This window comes from Aureobasidium melanogenum, assembly GCF_000721775.1.
Source record: "Aureobasidium melanogenum CBS 110374 unplaced genomic scaffold scaffold_13, whole genome shotgun sequence".
In the NCBI taxonomy this organism is placed as follows: domain Eukaryota; kingdom Fungi; phylum Ascomycota; class Dothideomycetes; order Dothideales; family Saccotheciaceae; genus Aureobasidium; species Aureobasidium melanogenum.
Window position 1 is genome coordinate 38,060 of NW_024470065.1, and position 19,959 is coordinate 58,018.

Genomic DNA, 19,959 nt, shown 5'->3' on the forward strand with positions numbered 1-19,959 from the left:
GTCGCCAATGTCAAAGACATAGCAACATATATAACTAGCTTGATTCTAGATTGTCCGCCTGCTGGTCGCATCGTCGCATGCCTATGGCTCCCATCGAAGCGTCGGCCGGCTCATTGAAGCGCAAGAGGGGCACCGCCCGGAGACCAGACAAAGCCCCCATCTCTGGCCATGCCCACCTCGACAGCAAGCTCAAAGGAGAGATTGCCCTGCTCTCCCACGATCTAGTCGACGACCTGTTTCCTTCCTCATCCCCCGACTCTGCTTCAATCTACCATGTTGCCATCACTCCCTGGGCTCCGTCTACCGTCATCGCCGATCCAGCTACTCAGTGGGTCGTCATACCATGCAGAAGACTGCCTCGAGGTCACCCCGATCTGCCACACTCTTCAATCAGGATTTCGGCCTTCTCTCACGTAGCCCACGCTCTCCAGCGCACGTTGCACATTCAATCGCCAAATCGCTCTCTCCGCCCCGCCTCAACCCTCGAGATTTGTATCACCCACGTCGTAGCGCTTCCCCTCGACCTAGTCTACGTTTCGCTCGACCCGAAAGCCTTGGAGGATGCCAATGGTATTCAGAAGAGAAATGGAAATGCCCCTCTGCGAGCTGTGAAGGCTGGGAAAGAGAAGCAACTCAGATCTGCAGCCGCAGTCGATTCCGAGCAAATCACTCGGCTTGTACGAGATGCCTTGGATACTGCTCGCGTTGTAAGAGCTGGTGACATCTTACCCCTCACATTGTCACGCCCTCAGACGCAGGCTTCTGCATCCCCTGCTCTGATCACAGCCTGTGAACCTGTCTCTCAAGGACTTGTAACTCCGACGACACAGATAGTTGTGGTTTCGCAGACTGAGCGTCGTACAAAGTCAAGCCGCTCTGTAACTTTTTCGCAGCCAGACGAAGATACCGCCAATGAAGCTTTCTACACTGCCGCTGAAGACGGCGCGCAGTCGTCTGCAAATTCACCACCCACTGATACTGTCCTGGATTCAGACTTGACTTCTGACGATGCTTTGTCCGATCTGGGTGATCTTTCAGACGACCCAGATGATATGATCTCGCTAAATTCGCCCTCGATTGGTTCTCAGCCCTCAGGAATACTTTCTGCCAGGTCAAATGCAACACCTAGGCTCTTTGGAAGTCAGCGAGGTATCAATACTCCTGGATCCGTATTCTCGTCAATGACGTCTACAACTATGAGAGGTGCTCAGGGAGGACGAACCAAAACTTTCAAAACCCAGGGCCTTCTGGAACGCATCCCAGATGACTTTCTCTATCCGAAACCCGGCTCGCAGCAGGACGAGGAAGCTCGAGTCTATGTCGACACAAGTGCTTTGGCAAAACTCGGGTGCTTCTCTGGTGACTGGGTTCAGTTGCAAGTAGCCGAAGATCCTGCGAGTACGAATTCTTTCATGGCCTTTTTCCGAGACCAAGAGATAGACGAAAATGCTACGTGGAGGCCACTCAGAATATACGGACTACCCGACAGCCTCTCAGTAAAGCCGCAAAAGTACCCACTCAACAATAAATCTGGTCGACGCGATAGCATACCTTCATCACACTCCATCCCTGTCACTCCTGCTACCCTCTACCTATCACCTGTTCTACTAGCCAATCTCGGGAGTCCTAGTCATGTGCGGATAACATCTTTGCGAATCGCTGATGTCTCTAGTTTCTTGCGTCCTGGACAAACCAAGTCAAGGCTCCAGAGCTCATCTCTACCACCTACCGCTAAGGAAGTGACTCTGTCCAGGCTGTCGACACCCCTGTCGGAGGAAAAGTCGACTCAACCAAGTTTGTTCGCCCAATTACAAGATTACTTCAAGCAAAAGCAGCGCATTGTGAAGTCTGGTGATCTTATTGCCATCCCCATCGACGAAGCATTGGGAAAAGCAGTGTTTGAGGGAGGTGCGGCAGACGAGACGAATGACATACTGACTCATCTTGAGTCTTCCTCGGGCAAAAGCCCCTCCAAAGATCGATCCCATGGTTTGGCAGTTGCATGGTTTCAGATCGGTGACGTTAGTTCACCTTTGACCAACGATGCTCAGGATGCTGAAGAATCGGCTCTCTGGGGAGGGGTTGTGACCATCGACCCTGCGGAAACTAGAATGAGCCAATCAGGGGCACTGCAAAGGAAGCTGCCTCCTACGACGCAAAACTCGTGGGAATTTTATCATGGTATTAGGAAGGTACCTAGGTCGGCAGTAAGCGGAAGTTCGCATCTTCGTGCGCCACCTAAGGAACACGTACCAGTATTGCAGCGGCGCATACGTGAGCTTATGGCAGCCGCTATGAGTCCTCGCGCTGTCCATCTTGGTCTTCCACCTCTTGCTATTCTTTTGACATCAACTCAGAGAAACATCGGCAAGGCATATACGGCTTCACGTGCTTGCCATGACCTAGGTGCTCACGTCTTCTCGATTGATGCGTATGAGTTGGTCTCGGAAGGAGCTACCGGAGGTGGAGACACCAAGACAGAAGGCTTTCTCAAAGCTAGAGCCGAACGAGGACTACATTGTGGTGCCCAGCACACATCGCTCTTGATTCGTCACCTGGAAGCTCTCAGTTCAGATCGTATGGCTGGAGCTCTGAAGGACATCCTAGCGAGCTGTCGTGTGTTGATCGCTACATCAACAGAAGCAGACAAGATTCCCGATGCTATCCGTGGTCTTTTCACACATGAACTCGAGATGACAGCACCTGATGAGGCAGAAAGAGAAGGCATTCTTCAATCGATCATCGCCAGTTCAGGTCTCGCTGTTTCACCTTCGGTCGATCTGAGCTCTGTGGCAGTAAAGACCGCTGCTCTAGTCGCTGGCGATCTTGTCGACGTTGCAGAACGAGCTGTACTAAACCAGGCAATCCGCCTTGAAGCTTTGGCAGCCGCAGCTTCTGTTTCTCGCGACTTAGCAATCTCTGTCAGGGATATTAAACTAGCTGGTGGTGATTCAGCTACATCACTCACATCTGCAGACTTCGAGAAGGCCGTCGATGATGCTAGGAAGAATTTCGCAGACTCGATTGGCGCGCCCAAAATTCCTAATGTGCAATGGTCAGATGTTGGAGGTCTAGCCAATGTCAAGGAGGCTGTCATTGAGACCATTCAGCTGCCACTTTCGCGTCCAGAGCTTTTCGCGAAGGGTCTGAAGAAGCGTAGTGGAATTCTGTTCTACGGTCCTCCTGGAACCGGAAAAACGTTATTGGCAAAGGCCATTGCAACAGAGTTCAGCCTGAATTTCTTCTCCGTCAAGGGGCCAGAACTACTAAACATGTATATTGGCGAGTCCGAAGCCAACGTGAGACGTGTCTTCCAAAGGGCTAGAGATGCAAGACCTTGTTGCGTGTTCTTTGATGAACTCGACTCGGTCGCACCAAAGCGAGGCAACCAAGGCGATAGTGGTGGTGTCATGGATCGAATTGTCAGTCAATTGCTCGCCGAATTGGACGGCATGAGTGATGGAGACGAAGGTGGCGGTGGTGTGTTCGTGATCGGTGCTACCAACAGACCGGATTTGCTTGATCAAGCACTATTGCGTCCTGGTCGTTTTGACAAAATGCTGTACCTTGGTATCAGTGATACGCACGAGAAACAGCAAAGGATCTTGGAGGCCCTTTCAAGAAAGTAAGCATAAATCTCATCGATCACACTCGAGTCTTCCTACTGACATTCTCCTCAGATTCACGCTTGACCCAGATTTAGATCTTGGCCGTGTGGCTGAGAAGCTTCCCTTCACGTACACTGGCGCCGATCTATACGCTCTCTGTTCTGATGCTATGCTCAAAGCTATTACTCGATCTGCTCGAATTGTGGATGATAGAGTGGCCGAGATCAATGGCGAGCGAGCTACACATTCGCCACCGCAACCTCCAATTTCGGTAGCTTACTTCTTTGATCACTTTGCCACTGAAGCCGATACGAGCGTCGTCGTGGCTGAGGAAGATTTCATGGCAGCCGAGCGTGAGCTTGTCCCTAGTGTGAGTGCTGATGAATTAGGCCACTACGAGCGCGTGCGTCGCGAGTTCGAAGGTGGCAAGGAGAAAGAAGCGAACGCAGTCCAACAAACAAATGGCACAGATGCCAACACAGTCGCACGCAGTCAAATTGCGCAAATGCTGCGTATGCAGATGCAGAGGGCGAACTCAGAATCTGGCGGAAATGTCAAGGGAAAAGGTAAAGGAGTTGACCAAAAGATTGCCGATGTCATTGATGAAGATTTTGTCATCAGGACTGATCACCTGTCGATGAACGGGTCTGGCAAGGGGAAAGGGAAGGGCAAAGCAATGGCTGAGTCTCCAGATGGGATGCGATTTGGAGATGCGGCTGATGATGATGAGGACATGTACGCATAGAAGCTCGAGTAGATCTGCTACCGTGGCTGCCGGTGTCAGCTCACAGAACCATTAACACTCCTCATAATGTCAATAGTTTCCACATCCCTCACGTGGTTGGCAGAACATGCAACATGCGCCTGACAAACTGGGTTACTCCAGCAACAACGCCGGCCAGTCCAGATGGCGACTATCTCGCGAAGACCGGTGACCAAATTGATGTGGCTGCTTCTCTTCTATGGTCCTCTTGAGTTGCTTGAGCTGTAGCAATAAATTCGATACGTAACCCGTATGATGTGGTTGTTACACGACGAGATTGAGTGACGGACTTGCACACGAGTATCGTTGAGAAACCGAGAACCAACACTCGACAAATCATACATCAGGTGCCGCGACTAAGAGCGGCCCTCAGTATCTGAGCTTGAGATTTCCATTATACTCGGCATGCGTATGTGTATTGTCACTCATAATCACTTCATAGAGAGACAGAAGCCGGTTCGCTCGAATGTGCGACGAAACATTTCTACAACAATGTTCGGTTCCTGTTCGCTGCCGTACATGTACGGCAGCGAACATCCTGAAACTGGCAGTAAAAAACAGGCGCCAAAGTGAAACAGTAACGTCAGATCGTTCTACGAGAACAACAGGGAGACAGAGGCTGTAACAATAGCGCTTTGAGAATGAGTCTGACGGCTTCTGTTCCCAACCTGGCCGTCTTGGGGGGTTTGAAGTGGGCTCTTCGGTCTATTTTCTCACTCGTTGGATGTCCGAAACATCCGGCAATGGACGGTGAAGATATCGCTAAACTTATAAAGATCATTAATAATCTTCAACTTGAAGCGTTCAGCAGAGCGGAGATTTCTCGCGCCAAGCTGCCATCAAGTCTGAAATGGTCTGCAGCATTTTACTTGTGCCTATGAGCCGGTAAAATATCAAGAAGTAGGATAGACGACTGGTGGCAGGAGAAGATCAGGCTGAAGAAACTATGGCTCGACGGAGAAAGGCAACTGTCGCCAGCTAGGAGAAGCCAATTAGCTGCAGACACCTGCCGTTTGCGTCTTCGGAGATGCTTCCAACGCGCATGTCATCAGCTCCTAGCTATCGAGCCGCAAAGGGTTAGAGCTGTCAAGCTATGCGTCGGAAATTCTGTTGGCAGTTTAATGCCTGCTATTCAGAAGAGCTCGTGGTTTCTGAGCAGCTCGATGTGGTTTTGAAGAGCCGTCTCAGACGGCGAATTGGCCGCGAGAACGACCAGAACCAGCCCTGCACCGTGCCTGGATAAAAAGCAGCACTGCTCGGTATCAAGTTCATCGCTACTAGCGTTTTGGCGGCTTCGGCATCAGGGCGGAGATACTGACGCAGAGGCCGGCTCGCCGTCGGACATTTCGAGAGGTGCATTGACCGAGTGATGAGTGATGTGCTTGTCCGGACTCGGACTCGAAGAAGAAAGGGATTGTCGAGTGGCATTCAAAACAAGCGAATTCTCCGACTGTTTGCGCGACCTCTGGAATTTGAATCTCTTTGTGCACTCTCACATCCATACCATCTTATCTGCGTTGCTTTGTTTGCGCCAAAAGCAGCTGTTGAATGATATAAGTTTTGTGACGCGACTTACATTTCAAAGCACACTACGTCAGAAGACTCGGTCCGTCCTCTCGATCGTTCCTGCCCCTCCAGAAGTTCGGCCGCCAAAGTTCCTCAACCGATAAACAGCTGCTCTTATCCTTCGCTCTGTTCCACCCTCACCCACGACCTTGGACCTCACCACACATCTTTAACTCTCGACAAAATGGCTGACACTGTTATTACCCCGGAGGTCGAGTCCAACGCGTAAGTGTCGAATCCCGCCTGCTTCTGGCATGCCCCATCACTCTGCCGTCACTTGTGAGGCAATCCAATTATCCGCCGTCAGACTCTTTCAATCGTAGCTCATGTCGACGCGCGCTTTGCGACATCTGCAGCCGTCTTCAGTTGTGAGCAGACAAGCTAATTCGAATATACAGCGGCACCATGGAGCTCAAGGAGAACACCGTCATCGTTGTTCTCGGTGCTTCGGGCGATCTTGCAAAGAAGAAGACCGTAAGCACATGTGCCAGCCAGTTGACCTGCACGACGGCTTTGCTAACCACTTGCACAGTTCCCTGCTCTCTTCGGCCTGGTAAGCCTGCATCAAGCGTGAGCTTCTGCTGAGCATTGACTGATAGCAAAATATAGCACAAGAACAACTTCCTCCCCAAGAACGTCAAGATTGTCGGATACGCACGAAGCAAGATGGACCACCCGGAGTTCATCAAGCGTGTCAAGTCGAACATCAAGACTCCTACAAAGGAGGTTGAGGACCAACTCGAGGAGTTCTGCAGCTTCTGCACATACATCCAAGGCGACAAATACGAAGACGACAAATACTACGAGGGCCTCGAGAAGCACCTCAGTGAACTCGAGAAGAAGGACAACCAGAAAGAGACTAACCGCATCTTCTACATGGCCTTGCCCCCCAGCGTCTTCATCGTCGTCTCGCAGATGCTCAAGAAGCACTGCTACCCCAAGAACGGCATTGCCCGTATCATCGTCAGTATTGAGTGTCTTGAGAGCTTGAACTTCCTGCTGACGACCACCTACAGATCGAGAAGCCCTTCGGTAAGGACCTTGGCAGCTCCAGAGAGCTACAGCACGCTTTGGAGCCCAACTGGAAGGAGGAGGAGATCTTCCGTATCGACCACTACCTTGGTAAGGAGATGGTCAAGAACATTTTGATCCTCAGATTTGGCAACGAGTTCTTCGGCTCCAACTGGAACCGCAACCACATTGACAATGTTCAGGTATGTGGGAATGACTACATTAAGTCGCACAAATGACTAACATCAGCAAGATCACCTTCAAGGAGCCTTTCGGCACTGAGGGCAGAGGTGGCTACTTCGATGAGTTCGGCATCATCCGTGATGTTATGCAGAACCATCTCCTCCAGGTCCTGACCCTGCTCGCCATGGAGCGCCCCATCTCTTTCTCCGCTGAGGACATCCGTGACGAGAAGGTCCGTGTTCTTCGTGGCATGCCCCCTATCGAGCCTAAGAACGTCATCATCGGCCAGTACGAGAAGTCGCTCGACGGATCCAAGCCCTCTTACAAGGACGACGAATCCGTCCCCAAGGGATCCCGCTGCCCTACCTTTGCCTCAATGGTCGCCTACATCAAGAACGAGAGATGGGACGGCGTTCCCTTCATCCTCAAGGCCGGTAAGGCTCTTAACGAGCAGAAGACCGAGGTCCGCATCCAATTCAAGGATGTCACCTCTGGCATCTTCAAGGACATTCCCCGCAACGAGCTTGTCATTCGCATTCAGCCCAACGAGAGCGTGTATATCAAGATGAACTCCAAGCTCCCTGGCCTGAGCATGCAGACTGTGGTTACTGAGCTGGATCTCACCTACCGCCGCCGCTTCTCCGACTTGAAGATTCCCGAGGCCTACGAATCTCTCATCCTCGACGCCCTCAAGGGTGACCACTCCAACTTTGTCCGTGACGACGAGCTCGATGCCAGCTGGAGAATTTTCACCCCCCTGCTCCACTACCTCGACGACAACAAGGAGATTGTCCCTATGGGCTACCCTTACGGTAAGTTTTTTTTTTGCCAGGCGCATGTTGCAATATTCGATACTAATTCAGATTTCAGGCTCTCGCGGTCCTTCCGTTCTCGACGACTTCACCTCCTCATACGGCTACAAGTTCAGCGACGCTGCTGGCTACCAATGGAGCAACCTTCCCGAGAACAAGCTCTAAAAAGCAAAATGATATATACCCGAAATGAAAGAAAATTGAATGCTGGTGTGCTGAGCATATGCAAAAGCAAAACTAGCAGGATAACAGTGGTAGAGAGCTGTCCTTCACGATATCTTCACGCAATGAAGGGCGGCCATGCATGAACGCATTTGAAAGAAACTTAATGACTCGTCTTCTTCGCTCCATAGCAATAAACTAAGAAATTATTCCGCAATCTCTCAATTCTCTGTGACGATCGTACGCAAGGTTTGCTGCTTAGGTTGTTTTCTGGTGCTTGGGGCTCAGTTTGGAATTAGCCTGAATGTGGCTGGCCAACGATCGTAGACGACCGTGCGCTAGAAGGAGAGTGAAGTCCGAAGGAGAGACAAGACCCTGTGGCTGGGCTTGCTTCCGTTTCGCGTCGTGTGCCCTCTTGTCGTTAGTGAAGCAACTACTTGCTGATTGTAACATCAATTTTCGTTCACATTTCGTAAACCCTCATGCCAAAGTAGAGGTTGGCGGGTGGAGTAACTATGGCACAGGCGCAATGGCAAGGGACGGCTCATGTCAAGGGCTCCAGCGAGTCTATGCGCATGCTGCTGCTGACATTCAGCTTAATTGGCTTACAGTATGTTTACATGCTTGAGAAAGCTTGAGATAGACCTTTGGTATTGACAAATCTGACAGATTTACATGGGGCACTGAAATGACTTATTGCACTCCGTATCTATTGCAGCTTGGTCTTACCAAAAGCAAGCTTTCGCTTGTTTGGATCGCAGGACCATTGTCAGGATTGATCATGCAGCCGATCGTAGGCATTATGGCCGACAAAAGTACCAGCAAATGGGGTCGACGACGACCGGTCATGGTCGGTGGTACGGTAGTTGTGAGCATTTGTCTCTTGATCCTGGGCTGGACTAAAGAGATCGTTGCTACATTCGTCGAAGAAGGAGAACTGGTTGGTCAAGCCCAAGCGCGAGATTGTGATTTGAGAACTGTGTTTTAACATTCAGCAGAGGCGTGAAGCGACCATCTTTCTGGCCGTTCTGTCCATTTATGCTCTTGACTTTGCAATCAACGCTGTACAATCATCGTGTCGCAGCCTTATCGTGGACACTCTGCCCATTCCAAAGCAACAATTGGGCTCTGCCTGGGGTAGGTTTGGTAGTCCTGTCACTAGGATCGTGTATCTGATGTTCTACAGCAAGCAGAATGGTGGCTGTTGGACACCTCATTGGTTATGGCGCCGGAGCCCTGGATCTGGGCTTGATCTTCGGAACCCTCATTGGCGATACTCAATTCAAACAGCTTACTGTCATCGCTGCTGTCGCTCTCATAGTGGCCATTGGAGTCACATGCTGGGCCGTCGACGAACGCGTGCTTATTGCTAGAGGGTTCGATTCTTACTGTCCTACTTCGAACATACAACTGACTCGACTACAGAGACGGCGTCAAGGATGAAGGCTTGGTGGCGGTGCTTGCCCAAATTATGAAAACCACCAGGAATCTACCAAGTAGAATTCAGATGGTAAGTTTGACCTGATATTGGCTTTTTGGCTCAAGTGCAACGCTGACATTTGACAGATCTGTTGGATACAATTTTGGTCATGGATTGGTACGTAATCAAAGAAGTACCTCGAAACTACCTGTCTGACATTGCAAACAGGCTGGTTTCCGTTCCTCTTCTACAGCACCACCTGGGTTGGAGAAATCTACCTCAGATATGACGCACCCCCTGAGATCAAGCAATCCAAGGATCCGCTGTCAGATATTGGACGTGTTGGCAGCATGTCATTGATCGTGTTCTCCATTGTCACATTTATTGGCTCAATCGCGCTTCCATGGATGGTCAAGTCTCCGGAAGATGACAAACCGGACTTTACACCTAGACCACCTGCAAGTATTGCTCCGATTGTCAAAACGGTCGTGGAGCGCAAACCCAGCCTGTTGACTGCCTGGACGGTCGCACACCTTATCTTCGCAGGATCGATGATCTTCGCACCATTCGTCACATCGCTACGCTTCGCAACAACTCTGGTAGCGGTCTGTGGAATGTGAGTAGCTTGAGAGATCGTGCTGTGTTGCATGTTGACTGACGGTCACAGACCATGGGCACTTGCCTGCTGGGCTCCCTTTACCTTTATGGGGGTTGAAATCAACAAACTTGGTAGCAGCTTGCCTACCTCAAGACGCGGCAGTCATCATTATCAGAGAGTTTCTGATGGCTCTATCGAGATGAGCTCCGAGGCTAGGAATGTAGAGAAGTCCGATGAATCTGCCACTGGCGAGCTTGCTGGTATTTATCTGGGCATCCTAAATCTCTATACGACACTACCCCAGTTCATTGCTACTGGTATCTCAATGGTGGTGTTCACAGTTCTTGAGCCTGGCAAAAGCCCAGAACTCGCAAAGGACGCGCACCCTGATGAGCATCACAGTACAGAGGGGTTCAATGGCATAGCTGTGTGTTTGTTCATTGGAGCTTTGTGCTCCATTGCGGCTGCAGTCGCAACTCAGAGGTTCAAGAATACTGCATAGACAGAAAACAAATGTACGACCATTAGAATCTTACAAACATCGATGCGAAAGGTCCAGTCTCCCATCGGCGCTCTGAGCATATAGATCAATACATGCAGACGATGTCAGGATGTCAGGCCAAACAGGCGTTCGAGTCACCCCGAAAGCCGATGAAGCCGCGATATCAATGACGTCGACTCGCTCAATGGTTCGGTGGTGAGGTCCAAGCGTATTTGTGGATGTTGCTAGGTCGTAGGAGCAACGTTACTGCTACAACCGCTCTTTGCTTCTGTCTAGGTACAATTGTTCTCTTGTCAAGAGATACCGAAAGCGTGAACGATAGCCATGGATTACAGTGTGTTGCACCTCGTGAAGCCTACAAGAATGTAACCACAAGCTAACCAGAATAGACACTATGCTCGAGAAGCTGCTGGACGGCGGTTATCTGCCTACGCCTGTCATTCGCGCTGGTATTCGCCAGCAACTGCGCCAGCGATTGACTTCTATCGCGTCGACGTCAAATGCTTCTGCTTATGATACCAAGATGAAGTATGTCGAGCTGCTGCGCGAGAGACCAATTGCGATTGAGACCGCAAAAGCAAACACACAGCACTATGAAGTCGGCACTGGTGTGCTCAACAACATGCTTGGTCCGAACATGAAGTACTCGTGTTGTCTTTACGAGGGTCTCAAGCCCGGACAGGGTCTTGGTGAGGCAGAGCTTCTGATGATGGAAGACTATGTGAAGAAGGCCGATTTGAAAGATGGCATGACTATGTTCGACCTTGGGTATGATTTGACTTGACTGAACTAACCAGAAAAGATGAACTAACAGGAGGCAGATGTGGATGGGGATCACTCAGTCTGTTTCTTGCACAAAGGTTCCCCAACTCGAAGATTACTGGTTTCTCAAACTCGCGCACGCAAAAGGAGCACATTGACTCACAGGCCAGCAAACGAGGCTTGAGCAACCTGACGATTGTCACTGGAGATATTGCTACATATGAGTTCCAAGCACCGCTGACTGGGTCGTTCGATCGTGTATTGTCGATAGAGCTGTTTGAGCACATGAAGAATTATCAACTTCTGCTCGGCAAGGTATCGAGTCTGCTCAAGTCAGGCGGCAAGCTATTCGTACACAACTTTGCACACAAGGACAGCCCCTATGACTTTGAGGACGGATGGATGACGGAGCACTTCTTCACGGGTGGCACAATGCCTAGCGCAGACTTGCTGCTCTGGTTCCAGGATGATTTGAGATGCCAGCGCATGTGGTGGGTCAATGGCAAGAACTACGCGCAGACGTGCGAGGTGAGAGAAGACAAGCAGAATCAAGGAAGCAGAACAAGGCTAACGATAGCAGGACTGGCTGTCAACCATGAACAAGAACAGGCAAGCGCTCTGGCCGCACTTGGAGGAGACGTATGGAAAGGAAAAGGCTCTGACGTGGTTCCACCGATGGCAAATATTCTATCTTGCTTGCGCGGAGCTGTTTGCGTACAATGGTGGAGAAGAGTGGGGCGTGTGCCATTACTTGTTTGAGAAGCCATAGACGAAGAAATTGGTATTGTGGTATAGACATGATGTTGTGAAAGCATTGAAGAAGAGAAATGCGAATCGTCTAGTGATCCCAGGGATGCTTCCAGCCGAGGAGAGCAGGGCCGTCCTTTGGTTTCAGTCAATATTGGTGAGTCTGGCGAGGCGGGCGGGTTGGGATTTGGTACCTTTCTGGCTCTGTACATCAACTAGAGAGCACGTCAGAGTTGTCGGATGGGTATGAAGAGGAATTGAAGGGCTTACGAAGAACCACATGCTGGCACCGAGGCCAGTGGCAGCGAATCTGTAGAGAGGACGGACGGGGTGGATGTGGATGGGGTGGCCGCCGTGGGCACCAGCGGGACGCGAGGGACCAGCCATTGTGTCTGGGGGCAGTCAGCGAGCGGGTCTGTTGGAGGGAGCGAGCAGTCGAGAGTCGAGCGTACGTGAGTTGAGTTGGTTGGTAGACGACGTGCTGCTCGTAGACGTCGCTGTCGATGTGTGGACGGGCGGTTTGGCGCGACAGGATGCTTGGCATCAAGAGCAGAGTGCACGTCGGACTTTGAGCGTGTGGAGAATGACATAGGTAGCCCAGGCACGAACACTCGGTCAGCCATGTTTGTTCTTGTCATGATTTGAACCAACAACCAAGACTTTCTCCTTCCTTCCTCATCCACGCTCCTTTCGCACACAGCCCTCGTCGTCGCATCCATCCCACCCGATAGCGACGCACGCCCAACCATCCATCCATCCTTCGCATCCACGCGCCGCCCGAAAGCGATGAGAACCAACTGAGCCGCAAACAATCGCCATGACCGACTCGACCCAGCGCCGGTTCCGTGGATGCGCTGCCATTGACGACTTTGACATTGTGCAAAAGCTGGGTGAGGGTACCTTTGGTGTCGTCTCCAAGGCCCGCTCGAAACGCTCCGGTGCCATCGTCGCTCTCAAAAAGATCTTGATACACAACGAAAAGGATGGCTTTCCCATCACCGCTTTGCGCGAAATCAAACTGCTCAAGATGCTGTCTCATGCCAACGTCCTGACCCTTCAGGAGATGGCTGTCGAACGCCACAAAAGTACGCTATACCATTCCCTTTCGCCTTTGCCAACTCCCGCCTGACCTCAACCATAGAAGACGTCAAGAAGCGCGCCACTCTTTACATGGTCTGTCCATACATGGACCACGATCTCTCAGGAATGACGACCAACCCCGACATCTCCTTCACCGAAGCTCAGATCAAATGCTATATGCTGCAACTCCTCGAAGGCTTGCGCTATTTGCATGACAGTCACATTTTGCACCGCGATATGAAGGGTAACTTCACTGCAGCCTCTGCATCTTATCCTCGTCTCTGACACCCAGCAGCTGCAAACATTCTTATCAACAACCGTGGTCTACTCCAAATTGCCGACTTTGGTCTCGCTCGTCACTACGATGGTCCTGTGCCTCAGCCCGGCCGAGGCAACGGTGAGGCAGTGCGCGACTATACCACTCTCGTGGTAACACGATGGTACCGTCCTCCAGAGCTTCTCTTGCAGCTGAGGCGATACACTCCGGCCATAGACATGTGGGGCGCTGGGTACGTGACTGCTTACCTTACACAAGTCTTTTTCTCTAATGTCGAGTAGCTGCGTTTTCGCCGAGATGTTCGAGGGACGACCCATTCTCGAGGGCAAGTCTGATCTCAACCAGGCCCAAATCATCTTCGAGCTGGTAGGTTCTCCCAACGAGGACAACATGCCAGGCTGGTCGCAACTTCCTGGTTGTGATGGCGTCAAGGAATTTGAACCTCAACGTGGTTCTCTTCGCCAGAGGTTCCGCAAGTGAGTCCTATCTACCCTGCTGGCAACCAAATCACCTCCTGACATGCAGACACAGCTTGCATCCAGAAGCTCAGAATCTGCTCGCAGAATTGCTGAAGCTGGATTGGCGCAAACGGATCAATGCGTGGGATGCCCTCCAACATCCTTACTTCAAGACTCACCCACTTCCTTCCCGACCAGAGGACCTACCACGTTTCGAAGAGTCCCACGAGCTCGACCGCAGAAAGCACCACGAGAAGCGTGCTGCCATGCCTCCTGCTCCAGCTGGAGGAACTGTCGGCATGGGCCCTGATGAGGCTTGGGGTGCAGGCGGTGGTCGTAATTACGGTCCTCCAAACGGTTATTCTGGCTATGACCGCCGAGGTCAGCCTCGGGATCAAAGAGGCCCTCCTCCGCCAAGAGCTTACGACTCGCGCCCTCCTTCACACGATACCCCCCCACTAGCAAGAAGACCAGCATGGCAAAACGGATCCGACTCACGCAGACCATTGCCACCGCCGCATACAAACGGCTCATCACATCTACCACCACCTCCTACAGACAATCGTCTCCCTCCTCGACCTCCGCTGCCTCCACCAGATGGCCGTCTCCCACCCCGCCCGCCACCCGTGAATGCAAGGGCCGGTCCGAACATTGATACATACATTCCAAGCTATTCTGCTGCACGCCGAGACGACGTTGCACCACCGAATGGCAGGCGAAACTCTCGTGATCATGGATATCCTCGAGATCGCCCTCCACCTAATGGAAGAGACCGAGATCGAAGGACTCGTAGCAGGAGTCCGGATCGTGAGCGTCGCGAGAGGTTGCAAGATAGAGAGCGCGAGCTATATCGCCGCTGAGCTTAACTGCGACTTCCGCCACCAATGACTGAGGATAGCCATCCTGATTCGCTCTTCGAGGATTGACAGATTAGCAGCATTTCGGAGAGCGGCTGATCCTCAGAGAATATTCGATATATTCTTATCACAACCAAAAAACAGAGCTTCGAGCTGGAGTGACGTCCAGGCTCTTGACTCACGACATTGAGATTACACAGCGAGGCGTTGTCGGTTTTTGTTTTCCACAGCGCAGGAGCATGAGCATGGCGGATCTGGAAGGAAAGTTTGGCTTGAGTGAAGGCAGAAGCGCGAAGCACCACCTACTGAAGATACCCAACCATGATGCATTACTGATTACCAAAATAGTGATAAATCGTGCCACAACTGAGTTTTTTGGAGGCGACTGTGCCTGGTACGAACATCATATCTGCTAATTTAAACCTGGGGCAAGTCCTCACGACGCGAAATCCACACCCGGACGTTGTCGTTCGTGCTATACACTCCAGTGGCAGGTTTGTAACTTGGCATCTTCCAGGCGCCGCCTCCGACGGGTTCCATGTCCCACATACTGATGAATGCCGCGATGAATACCAACGTCTCCTTCTGCGCAAATGCTCGACCTTTGCACATGGAGTGTCCACCACCTGTATTGTTACAGTCAGTCTTGTTCTCAGGAAGGGTGGATGTTTCTCAACTCACCATATGGTCTTATAGTTCCCATGTTTACAGACACTTCCTCGCCTTCTTGCTCGGGCTTGATATGCCTATCTGCCCTCCATACGTGTGGATCGTCAAAGTAGGCTGGATCTGTGTGGTGGATCGAATGAGCGATATGAGTATAAGTTCCCTTTTTCAAGAAGAACTTCTCGGCGTCCTTTTCTCTGGAAGCCGGGAGAACCAGATTTTCTTGCATGACTCTGAAACTCCAAGTGGCCGCATCTAGGCGTAGAGACTCGACGTAACAGCTTTTGAGCAACGGACATTTGCTTGCTAGGGCTTCGTGATCGAAGGTGTCGATTCGTGGCGGCTCTGGCACGCCGAATAGTTGCTTCGGTTGGACGGCATGCACGAAAGGTGCAATCTCCTCGCGCAGTGAAGATAGGATCTTCTTGTCAGCATAGATGTGGTTGAGCATCCAGAACACCAGCATGTTTGCATTTGCATTCATCGCCCATAGGAGGCAAAGATCCAAGGCTGCTCGTTCTTCCATTGTGAAGTTAAGTTGGCGATATAGCTTCAATCTCTCTGCGAGAACAGGACCAACATTCTCAAGATACTGCCATTCTTGACCTGGATTTTCTCCATTCGCTGCCTTTTCCATCGCTTCCTCGAATGCGAGTACGGCATTCAGAGAACGACTGCGAGCAATTTTTGCTCTCCAAATTTGAGGAATGGGAAGCCAGGCGGGAAGTCCAGTCGCCAGCCATTTGAATCCTTTGTCCACATCCCAGAGATCCAAGAAAAACTCAGGGTTATTGTCTACAAAGTCAGAACCGATAAGTGACGGATTGGCATTGGCGGCAACGAAATCGCGGACCAAGTGCATCATGCTAGCCTCAACAACTTGTTCTCCATTGGGTTTGATTACTGTTTCGGCATTGCTTGTTCGCTCCCATCCCACCTGATCAACTCTGCTCTCAGAGAAGGTGACAAGGTTGGCGATGTTCCGTTTTGTCACATCGATCGTGCTCTGGATCATCTCTTTTAGAGATGGATCGGAAAGTAAATGCTTATAACATGCGTTCAATCCTACTAAGGCTTGGTCGTATCTCTGCATCGATGCTTTTGAGGTTGGATAACCAAATACAGCAGTCAAGATGTGTTTCCCCACCGAATCCATGTTGGCAATGGAGTGCTTCTGATTCATCAAGGATCCGCCCATGGAAGGTGAAAAGACGATGTTGTGAGTCGTGCTGCCCAAGTTCAGTGCAAACACACCGCTCCTATATGTGTCGCGTGCTTTGTCCAATAATCTTTGTGGTGAGAAGCTGAACTGTGGAATATGTCCGACGATAGGTATCCAATATGGGAGCATCGGTACGCTTCTGGATCCATTTTGAGCAGGCTTCGATGTCCCGAGAAAGCCACTGAGAAAACGAGTCGTGATTGCGACGAGTAAGAATGCTACCACTACAGTCGCCCAAGTTATATCTAGATTTTGCGACGCTGTCGTTTGAAATTGGAACCTCGCGACCGGCGTTACAGTGGCATTAGAATCCATCGCGAACTAGGGGTAAACGTTAATGGTAACCCTGTCGCTAGTCGGGCTCGAACTGTTTTGTAGGGTCTCTGAGGAGCTGTCTTCCAAGTGACCAGACTCACAATCTCCAAGACCCGCTTGAAAGATTTTTGAATTGATTGCAAAAAGGTCAGCAGTTAAGGGGAATGGCAGCCTGCAGGACTGCTGACACCGGATGGCTTGTTTGAGACGACGGGCTGCGCTCAGTTTCTTGGCAAGGAAGGATTTCTCAAAGACCGAGCATCACTTGAACAACCACACGTCTGATGATCAGAGCAACATTTCGACCATTCAAATTCATCATTCATCGAACAAGTCACTTCTCTACACATTTCGTGGCAATGGCGCCCAAGCAGCTCAATTTCATAACTGGCAACAAGAACAAACTAGCCGAAGTTCAAGCAATCCTCGCCCCCACTGGCGTAGACCTCTCAAACCAATCGGTAGACTTGCTTGAAATCCAAGGCACGATTGAGGAGATTTCAAAGGACAAATGCCGCAGGGCGGCAGACACGGTACATACGAAGATAATTGGAGTGTAATTGTAAAATTTGTTAAGCAAGGAGTTATCTAGGTTGGTGGCCCGGTCCTGGTGGAAGACACATGCTTGTGCTTCGACGCCTTCGATGAACTCCCAGGCCCATATGTGTAAGACCTCTACCAAATCAAGCCTTTGTAAGCATCAACTAAAGAATTGAATACAGCAAGTGGTTCTTGAAGTCGCTCGGTGTCCAGCAATTTCACAAGCTTCTCGCTGGATTTGACGACAAGGGCGCCCAGGCTGTGTGCACATTCGCATACTCTGAAGGTCCTGGCCACGAACCCATCGTTTTCCAGGGAAGGACCAAGGTTCGTTACCATGACGTGAACCTCGCTCACAACATGCATACTGACCAGTACGACAGGGTAAGATTGTCGAGGCCCGTGGTCCCACTGATTTCGGTACGTTTGCTGTCTGTTTGTTGTCTTGAGATGAACCTAATTCGAGCCACAGGTTGGGATGCATGCTTCGAGTATGAGGGCCAAACATATGCCGAGATGCCCAAGGCCGAGAAAAACAAGATCTCGCATCGCGGAAAGGCTTTGGCCAAACTGACCGAGTGGCTTGACGCACACACGGAGTAAAAATCGTTTCAGCGGACGGGCAGGGCTGCATGTAGATCGAGTTGCTCATTCGTAGAACATGACACACTTATGCCTCAGAGTGATCCTTCTTCCAGTTTTCGATCCAGGTTTGAATGCGCTCGAGGTTTTCGTCAATCTGGTCAAGATCATCGCTCTGCAACTCGACGACAATCTCCTCGTCATAAGAATCGCGTGCCTCCTGTAGAAGAACCTCCATGATTTCGGCGTCCATGTTTTCATCGAGTTTCTTGTCACTGTAGCCACGACCCTTGAGGCGATCATAGAGAATAGTGCTGTTGCAGCGAATGACAACAACGAGATCAATCAAGGATTGAGGGAACATGTCGCAAGCGTGCCAGTCAATGATTTGGCCACCTGCCTCGAGATCAGGCTCAATTGCATCCAGGAGCTGCAAATGATTAGAAATTTCAAAACGGAGTCTGCTGAACCTAACTGCTTACCTTGTCCTCATCGACAATGACACTGTTAAGTTCATCATCAAAGCCATCCTCGCAGTCGCGCTCCTTCACAACCTTGTTGACATTGAGATGGGTGAGGCCAGTGCTTGATGCAAGCTGCTCGCAGTGAGTCGTCTTTCCCACGCCGGGGGTTCCAGTGATGATTATGTTCGGCGAGCTACGCATTATGCTGTCTTTGTGTTGTTGTCAAATGTTTCTTAGTTGGAGATGGACTTTTTTGCAAACTTCCCCACCCTTCGCGTACCATTCACATCGCGGTATATGCCGATCGGTGACTTGCGTAAACCCACCTTCCGGTGCATACCAATAATATCGTTGACTTCTTGTAAAGAAGCAAAGTATTTGAAGCACTTGGAGACTCATGGATCGCATTGATCGGACCTACACATCCTGCCGTTCGAGATTTTATGTTCAAAACTGCCTTACAGGATCCTTTCACGCTCTCCTGGGAAGCAGCAGTAAGTAAATTTGTGATGTTAAAGCAGAAAACACATAGTTTTCCTCCCCTGCAAGGCATCAGACTGGTGTACGTCCATGGAACCAAGATCATACTCATCAATGCCCGCACATGAGACGCATGGCTGGCGAGCATGTCAAGCCCATCAATGCTCTCTCTGCGACGCAGCAGAAGTTCACGGGAAACGTGCCATGTGTAGTTCCTGTCATTCTATCTTCAAAAATAATTAATCCATGCGTGCAGTCAAGAAGGGTATATCAAAACTTGTACACAAGCGGACAGTGCATCGTCTTCGGTCTATCGACTGGAATAGAACTCCGGAGTACACGGGCTCGTCTGTTGCTATCGAAGTACGGTAAAAAGTTTTTTGTGAGCAAGAACTGGCCAACCTAGCTATAAGTTACACACGATCTTGTCGGATCAATCACAGATTCTCCAGGTGTGTATGTATGTGGTGTAAACATTGGCAATGACACACAGGCGACGATCAGTGAATGTCTTGAGAGTTGTTCTTCGATTCGGCTTCTCGCAACGACGAGAACAAGCTGTGTTGATCGATAACTCGAAAGGGCTAGCTCTATCTGAGTTTTCACGTGAATGCTGTCCGCGTTTGATCAGGACGTCTTGGAAGAAGTAGCTAGGCTTCTTTCTGACCCTGCCTAACAGTACAGATGCAAAGATGATGATAGCAGTTATAGCACCAGATCTATGGTTAATGTCATGGTCAGATGGAAAGGTCAGTTAGACTGAAACTATGATTTGCGACGTTGTAACGAGAAGAACTACACACGCTGGTAGTTACGCCTGTAGATGTCTATACCATTGAATTGAGCGTAAGACCTTTTCTAACAATATGTGCAAGGAACAACAC

The 19,959-nt window shown here is 50.6% G+C and overlaps 9 protein-coding genes across 9 annotated transcripts; 6 read left to right on the forward strand and 3 right to left on the reverse strand.

Moving 5' to 3' along the window:
- Positions 1-83: 83 nt before the first annotated feature.
- Positions 84-4,353, forward strand: M437DRAFT_50701 (AAA-domain-containing protein; the record flags this gene model as incomplete). Its single annotated transcript, XM_041022062.1, has 3 exons — positions 84-3,625; positions 3,681-4,056; positions 4,135-4,353. 3 exons carry the CDS (start codon positions 84-86, stop codon positions 4,351-4,353), a joined length of 4,137 nt encoding a protein of 1,378 aa, XP_040878805.1.
- A 1,768-nt stretch (positions 4,354-6,121) lies between these two features.
- M437DRAFT_50893 (glucose-6-phosphate dehydrogenase) lies at positions 6,122-8,108 on the forward strand (the record flags this gene model as incomplete). The annotated part of the gene is made up of 7 exons (XM_041022091.1): positions 6,122-6,162; positions 6,336-6,411; positions 6,470-6,490; positions 6,547-6,900; positions 6,954-7,151; positions 7,202-7,943; positions 8,002-8,108. The coding sequence occupies 7 exons, from the start codon at positions 6,122-6,124 to the stop codon at positions 8,106-8,108; spliced, it is 1,539 nt and encodes a 512-aa protein (XP_040878806.1).
- A 512-nt stretch (positions 8,109-8,620) lies between these two features.
- Positions 8,621-10,625, forward strand: M437DRAFT_50971 (SUC2 like protein; the record flags this gene model as incomplete). Its single annotated transcript, XM_041022105.1, has 8 exons — positions 8,621-8,715; positions 8,775-9,045; positions 9,104-9,242; positions 9,292-9,481; positions 9,531-9,615; positions 9,672-9,702; positions 9,754-10,141; positions 10,193-10,625. 8 exons carry the CDS (start codon positions 8,621-8,623, stop codon positions 10,623-10,625), a joined length of 1,632 nt encoding a protein of 543 aa, XP_040878807.1.
- A 324-nt stretch (positions 10,626-10,949) lies between these two features.
- M437DRAFT_75964 (S-adenosyl-L-methionine-dependent methyltransferase) lies at positions 10,950-12,156 on the forward strand (the record flags this gene model as incomplete). The annotated part of the gene is made up of 4 exons (XM_041026521.1): positions 10,950-10,959; positions 11,015-11,393; positions 11,447-11,915; positions 11,968-12,156. 4 exons carry the CDS (start codon positions 10,950-10,952, stop codon positions 12,154-12,156), a joined length of 1,047 nt encoding a protein of 348 aa, XP_040878808.1.
- Positions 12,157-12,225: 69 nt separating this feature from the next.
- On the reverse strand, positions 12,226-12,491 carry M437DRAFT_35703 (uncharacterized protein; the record flags this gene model as incomplete). The annotated part of the gene is made up of 3 exons (XM_041019318.1): positions 12,226-12,270; positions 12,329-12,349; positions 12,405-12,491. Coding segments are annotated over 3 exons (153 nt in total), but the record flags the coding sequence as incomplete, so codon positions are not given.
- Positions 12,492-12,951: 460 nt separating this feature from the next.
- On the forward strand, positions 12,952-14,809 carry M437DRAFT_75966 (Pkinase-domain-containing protein; the record flags this gene model as incomplete). Its single annotated transcript, XM_041026522.1, has 5 exons — positions 12,952-13,219; positions 13,276-13,458; positions 13,510-13,723; positions 13,773-13,967; positions 14,023-14,809. The coding sequence occupies 5 exons, from the start codon at positions 12,952-12,954 to the stop codon at positions 14,807-14,809; spliced, it is 1,647 nt and encodes a 548-aa protein (XP_040878810.1).
- Positions 14,810-15,223: 414 nt separating this feature from the next.
- On the reverse strand, positions 15,224-17,009 carry M437DRAFT_75967 (cytochrome P450; the record flags this gene model as incomplete). Its single annotated transcript, XM_041026523.1, has 2 exons — positions 15,224-15,432; positions 15,488-17,009. The coding sequence occupies 2 exons, from the start codon at positions 17,007-17,009 to the stop codon at positions 15,224-15,226; spliced, it is 1,731 nt and encodes a 576-aa protein (XP_040878811.1).
- Positions 17,010-17,368: 359 nt separating this feature from the next.
- Positions 17,369-18,152, forward strand: M437DRAFT_75968 (Ham1-like protein; the record flags this gene model as incomplete). Its single annotated transcript, XM_041026524.1, has 5 exons — positions 17,369-17,542; positions 17,602-17,675; positions 17,732-17,876; positions 17,933-17,969; positions 18,022-18,152. The coding sequence occupies 5 exons, from the start codon at positions 17,369-17,371 to the stop codon at positions 18,150-18,152; spliced, it is 561 nt and encodes a 186-aa protein (XP_040878812.1).
- A 67-nt stretch (positions 18,153-18,219) lies between these two features.
- Positions 18,220-18,796, reverse strand: M437DRAFT_50450 (P-loop containing nucleoside triphosphate hydrolase protein; the record flags this gene model as incomplete). The annotated part of the gene is made up of 2 exons (XM_041022007.1): positions 18,220-18,561; positions 18,614-18,796. The coding sequence occupies 2 exons, from the start codon at positions 18,794-18,796 to the stop codon at positions 18,220-18,222; spliced, it is 525 nt and encodes a 174-aa protein (XP_040878813.1).
- Between the last annotated feature and the right edge of the window lie 1,163 nt (positions 18,797-19,959).